General features: G+C 49.9%; 1 protein-coding gene across 2 annotated transcripts in view; it reads left to right on the plus strand.

Moving 5' to 3' along the window:
• The window catches only part of eipr1 (EARP complex and GARP complex interacting protein 1), a 50,853-nt gene extending 41,667 nt beyond the window's left edge, over positions 1 to 9,186 (plus strand). The window contains exons 7-9 of one of the 2 annotated variants that reach the window (XM_085256416.1): positions 1,032 to 1,199; positions 6,339 to 6,506; positions 8,890 to 9,186. In XM_085256416.1, the coding sequence (XP_085112542.1) occupies positions 1,032 to 1,199; positions 6,339 to 6,506; positions 8,890 to 9,064 (511 nt within the window). In that variant the 3' untranslated portion in view covers positions 9,065 to 9,186. The remainder of the gene's footprint in view (positions 1 to 1,031; positions 1,200 to 6,338; positions 6,507 to 8,889) is intronic. The other variant, XM_085256417.1, reaches the window with a different exon arrangement.
• Positions 9,187 to 9,700: the final 514 nt, after the last annotated feature.

Consider the following 9,700-nt stretch of genomic DNA (forward strand, 5'->3'; position numbering starts at 1 on the left):
AACGAGTCATCTTCCTGGACGTGAAGGTTGGGCGTTCGATGTCCGGCTGCTTCAGTGGGGTCACATGGAGCAGAAAAGCACAATGATGCCTGTACATTTACCAGATTTCTACCCCCTCCCCACTTCAGATGAGCTTCTTTGAGTCCACCTGCCACTGCAGAGGCGGTCCTGATGGATCAGCTGACCTCGGGCCCCACCCACATCAGCTTGTGGCTCAGCTCATACCTGCCGGTGCAGGCGAGTAACAAATCATGTACAGTTCAGAGTGTTTAAGCTGCTTTATTCTCTGCAAGCTGCTTTGGAACCCACCCCGACCTGTTCCATTTAATCGATGTTGTATTTTTCAGTGAAGAACAGCAGCTTTAAATGTTGCAGCTCCAGGCTTTTGTTGGGCGCGCTGTCTTTTTAATAACATTTTAAATGCATTCATTCTCAGGGTGGTGTAAAAACCTCAGCCTCCACCCGTGAGCTCTGGGAGCACTGGTTCTTCCCTGGTGATGCTCCACTAATGAGAATCTTTAAGAGCGCGGCGTTTGCTGTCATTGTGCTCACGCTGCGCTCCGGCTGACCGAGCTGAACGTTGGCAGCGCTTCACGGGTGACGGCCTGAATTCGCCTCTTACAGCGGTAACCACAGAGGAGTCGCTGCTCTGAGGTCAGAGGAGGAAGGGTGTGAGAGCGGGACGGTTTTTCTTTTAAAGGTGTGTTTGAGGGAGATAAAAGGAGGTGGAGGCGCTGTCGTGTCTGTTAGCAGGAAGTCGAGGCTGTGCCGTTGTGAGGCTCGCCTTTGTAATTTACCACTACCGGTGTTGGCCGCTTTATTGAGGCTGGCCTTCGCTGATGGCGACACAGAGAGGCTTTGATTTACCCGGGAAGCCTCGGTGAAGCTTCCTCTCCCTCATATCTGCTCTTGTTGTTACGCCTCCTCCTGTTCCTCTCATTCGTTGCTTCCTCTCACTCTCATCCTGCTCGTTTCTGCTCTTGTGCATTTGCCTTCATGCCTCTAACCGCTCTCTCTCCCTCTCTATCCAGTCAGATCTACTGTATAGAGAACGCCCACGGTCAGCTGGTGCGCGACCTGGACTTTAACCCAAACCGCCAGTACTACCTGGCCAGCTGCGGGGACGACTGCAAGGTCAAGTTCTGGGACGTCCGCAGCGTGCAGGAGCCCGTGAAGACGCTGGAGGAACACTCGCACTGGTGGGTGGATGCAGAGAGGTCAGGGCGGGTGTCCAACACCTGAACCGTGCCCATATGTGGGTGGAGTTCCAGCTGGAGCCCATGAAGTGAAGTGTTGCAGATTTTTCTTTAATTTGGGCTCAAATCTGAAAGTAGTCCCCAAGTTATTGTAGTTTTCTTTAAATACAGTTACTTCAGTTTATTTAATGTAGCCATGCGACCTTTAACCTTCATGTAGCCCGACGTGGCTGCAGCTCAGGAGGTTCCATCCCCAGCTCCAGTCTGCCACAGAGCTGTAACAGTCTTTATTTTCACAGTTTCAGGAGTACAAATGTGGAGCTGTAAGTATTTAAGCATTTGGAGTCGTGACGTCACACCTGCAGCAGACCTCCAGGTGAACATTTCAGGGCTAAAAATTAATTTCAGCTTTTTTAAAAAAACAATCACATTTACACCAAGGCCGAGAATAACCTGCAGCAGTTTAATATCTGCAGGAAGCAGCGCTGGTGCCTCATGTTTGATCCCAAAGTGCATTCTGGGTAAACTTTCAGGGCTCTCCTCAGCCTGTGGCAGAGGTGTCTGCTCAGAAGACGATAGAGCAGGTGAAGCATGTGTTCGTAACCTGCAGGATCATCTGCACGGCCTCATTAAATATAACAGCTGATTCTGAGGGGGATGTTTTCCACCCGCCTCCAGAACGAGCAGCGAGATGTGCTGACCTGTGCTCAGGATGTGGTGTCACCGCGTTAATGTCACGTTTGGCCTTTGCTTCATTATCTTTAGACGAGCTTTAATGAAGCTCAGCAGAAAAACCAGAGTCAGAGGTGAACGATGAGGGCGGGGCAGCACATGACAAAGGTGGGAACACAGACAAGGACAGGAAGTGGAAGGCAAAGAAAGTCACTGGCAAAATAAAACAGATGCAGACAGCGACGGGAAGCAAACATGAGCTTTAATATTTGAGACGCTCTGACAGGAAGCAGTGATTCTTTCATTAAAGCTTCCTGTGTGCACGTGTGCAAACCTCTCCTGACTTCATCTGCAGAACCAACTGTAGGGTCGCAGGTAGGGATGGGTACCGGTGTCCGGTGCCATCATGGCACCGGTTCTGACATAAACGGTAGTAACCAGATCGAAAAGCAGCGCACATTTCGGTGCTTTATTTCGGTGCTTTTTTTCCTGAGCTGTGATACACTTCTAGCCAATCATTTTACGTTTCCGAGGATAGTAGGCGGGGCCAGGTACGTACGTTCTTTTAGAGCAGAGCTACAGATTAAAAATGCCCAAAGCGAAGCGGTCAAAGGCTGGCTGTACTTCACAGCAAAAGATGCAAACTCAGCAGCCTGCAACAAGTGCTTTAAGCTGATACTGTGATACTGTCAAAGGAGGTAACTCCTCAAATCCGATGAAACACCTGGCGACGCATAGTGGGTTTTTTTAAAGCCCAGAAATGCGCCGTATTTGATAGCGTGCTGCGAGACCTCACACCGAGTACATCTACTGCGGGTGTGGTGCCTGTTATCGACCCGGAGTTAGCAACATCCCCCAAAAACCCGAAGAGGAGAGTCCTGGCCCCTAGCCCTGCCAGTGTAGCAGAAATGATGACGGATGATGATGCAGCAGCAGCCGTTCTTCTCTGCGTGAGTAGCTTAATGTTGTTCGTGTGTAATTTACGTTGAGTAGGCTAACCACGTTATTACATCAATGCATGTAAGGTGAACTAGCAAACACCGTCGTAGTTACATGCGGCTGTCTTCTTGTTTGATGGCAGATGCTCCCTTCACCCTGGCCAAAAAGGCTAAAATGACCAAAAAAAAGTGGAAAACAGTTAAACATGAGAGGTTTTTGGACAAAGTTTGTGTTCTTTCCATTGTTTAAGCACTGCTTCCATCCAAGAGTGATACCATATATGCCCCATAGCTGCAGAAAAGGCTAACATTGTTATCTTTTTACAAAAACCAGCTGAACATGAGAGGTTTTTGGACCAATTTTGTGTTCTCCATTCTTTAAGCACCGGTTTGAGCACCGGCACCGTTTCAAAAGTACCGGTTTGGCACCGGTATCGGATAAAACTTAAACGATACCCATCCCTAGTCGCAGGACACTTGAGCCGCAGTGAGGAGAAACATGGCCGTGCTGCTCATTGGCTCCTGCTTTTATTAACACCTTTATCTCCCAGCTAATGAAACGGCCTGACCGCTCCCGCTGCAGAAAAAGTTCGTCACGCCCTCATTACTAATTAAACACGCAGCCACTCGCTTTGTCACTGAGGACCGGAGCGCAGCGCCACCCAGCCTGCTCGGGGTCGTCCGCTCTGTGTGTGTGTGTGTGTGTGTGTGTGTGTGTGTGTGAGCTGAATAGATGATCAGTGTGTCTGAGAGCCAAACTGGGCTACTGCTGCAGCACACCAACCCTTACCTGATACACACACACACACACACACAGAGACACACACTCAAGAGCAGCCGTTATCTCCAAACCAAAGTAGAGTTGGCAAACATATCCATGGCTGCAGATGGGATCTCTTGTGATACGAGATATAGGTAGGTGTGTGTGTGTGTGTGTGTGTGTGTGTGTGCGTGCGTGCGTGCGTGCGTGCGTGCGTGCGTGCGTGCGTGCGTGAGCATCTAATCTGTCTTTCTGGACATGTTTTCTTTTTATCTCTGTGTGTGGTTTCTGCATGTTCACGCATCTTTTGTGTAGTGCATGTGTGTGTCTGTGTGTGTGTGTGTGTGTGTGCTCGTTTTTCGGAGCGCAGTCAGGATATGGCCTCAGGGCTGCTGGGGGTATTAGGGACTATTTTTTAGCAGGGAAGCGGATTAGGGGAGCGCGGGGAACGGCGTGGCCGTGGCTGATTTTCTGTCAACAGCCTCGGTTATCCCTCAATCCCTCCCTGTGAGGGAACTGGGACTCTGAGCTGCACCCCCGGGCTCGCAGAGAGAGAGCAAGGCGGGAGTCGGAGTGACCAATCAGAGAGAGCGAGGGGAAAGGTGGGGAGGAGAGAAAGAAAGCATCATTTATGATATCATCAGCTCATGAGAAGCTCAGACGTCGGCCGCGAGGAACAGAATCCCCATTGCTGGCACGTGAACGCTCGCAGAGACACACTGTGGAGTCGCCGTGTTTACCGCATGATGGGTGTGGGCGCGAGTGCGTGAACGAGATGGATGCAGGAGCTTCTCGTGTGGTCTCCTCACGCACGATTGGTCCGAGCGTTTGGCTCTCACACGCAGCGCTCTTACAAATACAGGCACAGAGCCCCTCTCTACAAAAAAACACCAAAAACACAGGGATGGGAGGGGCTAATGTTAGACGTTCACCAGTGATTGGTCCTCAGGTTTTGTCACCATGATGTCCTTCCCACTAAGGCGAGCTCAGTTACTGCTGGGAAGCTCTGCGCCGCTCCTCTAAAGCCCGCCTGGCTCCCCGGTGCTGCTGGAAAACTTAGCTCATTTCAGACTGAAGGGGACCTCCTGCTGGTTCAAAGCCCAACATGGTGCCGAGGTCAGACTCAGGTGTGTGGGCGAGTGAAACCACACAGCTGTGAGAGATGATAATATAAGATAAGGAGGAGTCACTTCATCAGTGCGTCTCAGTTTATCGACTCTTTGGGCTTAAAGTCAAATAAATGCGTCAGATTACTTTAAGTGCTTTAGCAATAATACAGATATATTACAGAATATGGATCATAGGCAGAGATGGGCATTAATCTGATTACTTTTTTCAGGTAACGAGTAAAGTAAGGGATTACTATTGCAAAAATGGTAATTAGATTACCGTTACTTTCCCGTAGGAACGCTGTGTTATTGCGTTACTAAAACCGTGATTTTATTGCGAGAGTGTCTCATGACAGTGACGTAAGCGAGTGCGCCGTTAGTGACAGCAGCTGTGTGCAGATCAACAGTGGATCATATATCGAGTGCGGGAGAGAGTATGAGCGTGCAGCGTTTAAAGCGTGGAAGTACTGACCTTACTTTGAGTTGAAAAGTGGCAAAAACATTAGTGTCCGTTGTGCGTGGGAAGAAAACTTTTTACAGCGAAAAAAACCCTAAACTTCCAAGCAAGCACCGAGTAGCTACCACGTAATGGGAAATTCACAGAGAAACTCGCGGATTCTTCCACTGACCGCCGCGGCACACCTGCACCAGGGTAAACCTCCGCCTACCCACTCCTGCTTTACAGATGAAAATAGAGCAAAAGGACCGCTGAGTCTTTGACTTTATTTTATTTCTGCTGTGTTTTACTTGCATCTATTTGAAAGACTGAGTGTAAACACAAAAAAATAATTATTTTATGTGCTGGAATGTGCAGAAAATAGGTTTAAGTATTAAACAAATTTCTTCCAGTCAGAGAATGTTGCATATAATTAAATTTTTGCTTGATGTATAAAGTTAAAAGATTAAAACTAATAAAACAAGTTTTAAAAAGAGACTTTTCCATTTGATTACATTTTGTATGATGGATTATGCAGAAAAAGTAGAATTGGGCTGAAAGATCTATCACTTTATCACCTATTCAGGTTGTAAATCGTGTTTTTAAGAAGTAACTAAGTAATTAATTACTGATTATAAGTAATCAGTAAAGTAACGGGATTACTTTTTGGGGGAAGTAATTGGTAATTAGTTACTGATTACTTTTTTCAAGTAACTTGACCAACACTGATCATAGGTATGTTACAGTGTATGCTGTATGAAGTTATGTTATGAATATACAATAACTGTAAGTGTTTACAGGCTGCAGCTGTAGTGAGTGCGACCGAAATACACTTCACACCAGACTCACTGGGAGCGGAGGCGGAGCCTCTGATGCCATGTTTTCATATTTGGTCTGCGGTGAGCTGTCTGAAAGATGGATGTGGGTCTGGGGGTGTGGCTTGTTAAAGCTCCATCATGAGTGAGTCGGCTGCAGGGCGTGTAGCTGTGAGCGATTATAACATGAGAGCAGCCTCCCTCAGAGCCTCGGTCACAGTGGAAACGTGCGTGCAGGCGGCTGTGACTGATCCAGGTGATCGCCTGGATCTTACCTGTGCTGTAGGGGAGGGGCCTGCTGGCGGGTGGTTCTGGGAGACCCTGTTTGGAAGTGCAGCGAGGTCGTAAAAAGCACCACTCTTAATCTAACCAGCGCCTCGGTGTGTGTGTGTGTGTGTGGGTGTGGCCTCAGGGTTTGGAGCGTCCGCTACAACCACAGCCACGACCAGCTGGTGTTGACGGCCAGCAGCGACAGCCGCCTCATCCTCTCCAACATGGTGTCCATCTCCTCGGAGCCATTTGGACATCTGGTGGATGACGAGGAGCTCAGCGAGGGGGAGGAGCTTCACCAGGAGGACAAGTAAGAGAGAACACTGCCTTTGACTTCAGACAGGTCACATGACTTTGATGGAACACTGCAAAACCTTGGGTTAGGGGTCAGAGGTTAGCCGCCGTAGGCTTAAAGCTCGCCGTACCTGCAGCGGCGTCTGAGTGACTGTGACTAACCTAACGCAGCCGTCGGGGGCACGGCACGCTTCCCGCCGCCCTCAGGGTCCGTTTGGTTTTGGACGGCCTTCTTATTAACACGCTATTATTTCCTCACGTGACCTCTGTTGGTGTGAGAGGAGGGAGGGTGGACACCTGTGCAAACAGCCATCAGCTGCAGGTGATCTGTACGTGCGTGGGCGGGGTTTAAAGGTGTTTGATCGGCGCTGCTATCATGTTATTTCCTTCTCCACACCTCCTTTAAACATGATCAGGTGCAACTTTATTATTCTGGATTCACATCTTTGAGTTTTCCCCAGGCCCTCGTGAACTCTGACCTCTGTGCCGATGCTGCGATGTTATCCTTCACATCAGCTCTGTGTAAAGGCACGCTGTCAGGAGCCCATCAGGAGCCTGATGACGCGAGCGCGGCATATTCTGAGCGCATTATTTGATAATCATCCTCTCAGATGAAAGCTGATGGGCTGAACTCTCCGGCTCTGCGGCGCTCGCGGTGATAAAAGTGGAAACATTAAAAATGTGTTGCTGTCAAACACTTCAGGAGTTTTTCTCCGTGGCGTTTAGAGCTGATTCCCACACAGCAGGGAGATCGTCTGTAATGGTTCCAAACCTGCCGCCGTCCTCCATCCATTACGCTCCCAGTCCCCCTCTCAGCCTCGGCCGCCGCCTCTCATCGTCAATGACCGACTCTCATCCACAATTATCAGCTCTCCTTCCTAATCACCAGCACTCAGCTCCAGTTTGAACCCTCCCACTGCAGCCGCTGACCCTCTCGTCTGTGCGCTGCGTGTCCACTCCACAGTTCCTCCCGTGGGTTTGTGGGTATTTTTTTCAGACTGTACATTTTGTTTCTGGTGAAAAGGATCTGTTCAGTCTTACTGTCGAACCGTGAAGGCAAACCTCACGGCGTGTGCAGGAATTAGACTCGACCATAAAGATAATAATAATGACAGAGGCTTGATTGTGGGCGGGGCTTGGGGAGCTTCAGTCACACTAGACCAAAAAGAGGACGGCGACCTCCCTGCAACCGCAACGATCTGACAGACTGCTGTGACTGCTACGTTCATCGCCGTGGCGCTCCGTCTGCTGCGCAGCGTTTAGCTCACAGCCTGACTGAAAACATGAACACAGGCCACAAAGACCCTGACGAGCGTGCACGTGCAGGCTGCAGAGGCGTGCCTGGTGACATCATCAGCGTACCTGCTGCTCCCCTGAAACAGTCAAATGTCACGGCGGTGTCCATCCAATGACACGAGACCTAAACCCTCTGGTCCGTTAGACTAACTGGCGCCGGGCTGAGTATTTATCAGACGCGCTCGTCCCCGTTTCTCCTCCTGATGGATCCGCACGAGTGATGAGCTGAGGAGTGATTTTATTTCGGGGCACAGCCCGGAGGGAGCCGCTCGAGCCGGCGTGAAACGGTTAACGTGAAATATGATGTCAGGATTTCCCCTCAGGAGCGCTAACAGCAGCGGGCTCGGGAGGAAGTGGGGACGGCGCTAACGCTGAAGTCTGATTTAGTCTGTGCGGCGGCAGGAAGAGAGCGCTGCTTTACAGCTCAGCCACCATCATCTCAGGTCGAGACAGGAAGTGACCTCACAGACACTCAGCAGCTCATCTTTTTTTAAGTCGGGAGAATCTCCAAACGTCTGCGCGCTCACGACCATAAAGTCGCGTTGTGCGTATTTTTCCTGCATTATTGATTTTATTGCTGTGTTATTATATTTAGGTACAAACAGGCGTTCGTACCATGAACACGAGTCGATAAAAGAATTAAACACACAGGCGATGGAGGGAGGAACGCTCACGTCACACGGCGACCTGAGTGAACGACGCCGGGATGCTGATTCCTCCAATTCTGAATAGGTTTAAGGTTCCCTGAAGGTTTGAGTCGATGAAGCCGGGAACGCTGAGGTTCACATCAGAACGGTCGCGGGTTCGAACCTCGCAGGTCAAAGGTGCCTTGCTCTGACTGATGGCGACAGATTTGCTCCTCCAGCGTTCAGAGCAGCGTCTCTGTCGGCACTCGTGGTGCTGATGCTGCTGCTGACCTCATGATGCTTGTTTCTATGGATACTGCCCATCATTGTGTTGGAAACATTATCTAAGTCAACCTTTCAGTGAAAATAAGACAAATGAGGCTGCCTGGTATTTCACAGCTCACCTGTGTGTGTGTGTGTGTGTGTGTGTGTGTGTGTGTGTGTGTGTGTGTGTGTGTGTGTGTGTGTGCGCCGCAGGGGTAAGGAGCCGCTGAAAGACAGCGTGGTGTCCACCTACGAGGAGCACGAGGACAGCGTGTACGCGGCGGAGTGGTCATCGGCCGACCCGTGGCTCTTTGCTTCACTCAGTTATGACGGACGGCTCGTCATCAACAGAGTCCCGCGCGCCCTCAAATACCGCATCCTGCTCTGAGCGGGGTCGTGCTGCCTGTGTGTGTGTGTGTGTGTGTGTCTGTGTGTGACAGGCTGTGTTGATGCTGACCACTGTAAAAAATATCTGTGTTGCTTAGAAGTAAAAACTGGCCGTTGGATGAAGTTTGTGTTTGTGTGCTTCTTTAACGTTGGCTGTGACGTCAGTGGGCGGGGTCACAGGTACGCAGGGCTACAGATCCAAACACGGCTGAGACGGCGCCGTCTTTTCTTCATGACAACAAATCTTTAACAAAAGTGTTGTTTAGTTCTTGTCATAATTTCAGCATGTAAGCTAGCTTTAGTCTAAACTCGACTCAGTTTAATTAAAGGTGTAAAAGTTACAAAACACACCACACGTCTTAACAATGCGATGTCATTAAGCAGTGATGTCACTGTGGCTACCTCCATCTTTTATATACAGTCTGTGGTTTTGGCCCATCAGCGCACCAGCATCAGAACAGGAAATATTTCCGCTTCCTCTAACTTCGGTCCTCGCTCCCCTGCCGCCCACGCCGTAGTCCTCCCCTCTCTGTGGATTCGTACAGTGCGTGCCGAAGCCGATCGATGGCGGCGACAGTTCAGACGGCTCTGACGGGCCTTTTAATTGCAGCTCGACTCCAACCATCACAGCTCCACA

The sequence above is a fragment of the Mchenga conophoros genome, linkage group LG19, assembly GCF_057382185.1.
Source record: "Mchenga conophoros isolate Kocher_MC1m ecotype Shallow Benthic linkage group LG19, M_conophoros_male_GT1.1, whole genome shotgun sequence".
Taxonomy (NCBI): Eukaryota; Metazoa; Chordata; class Actinopteri; order Cichliformes; family Cichlidae; genus Mchenga; species Mchenga conophoros.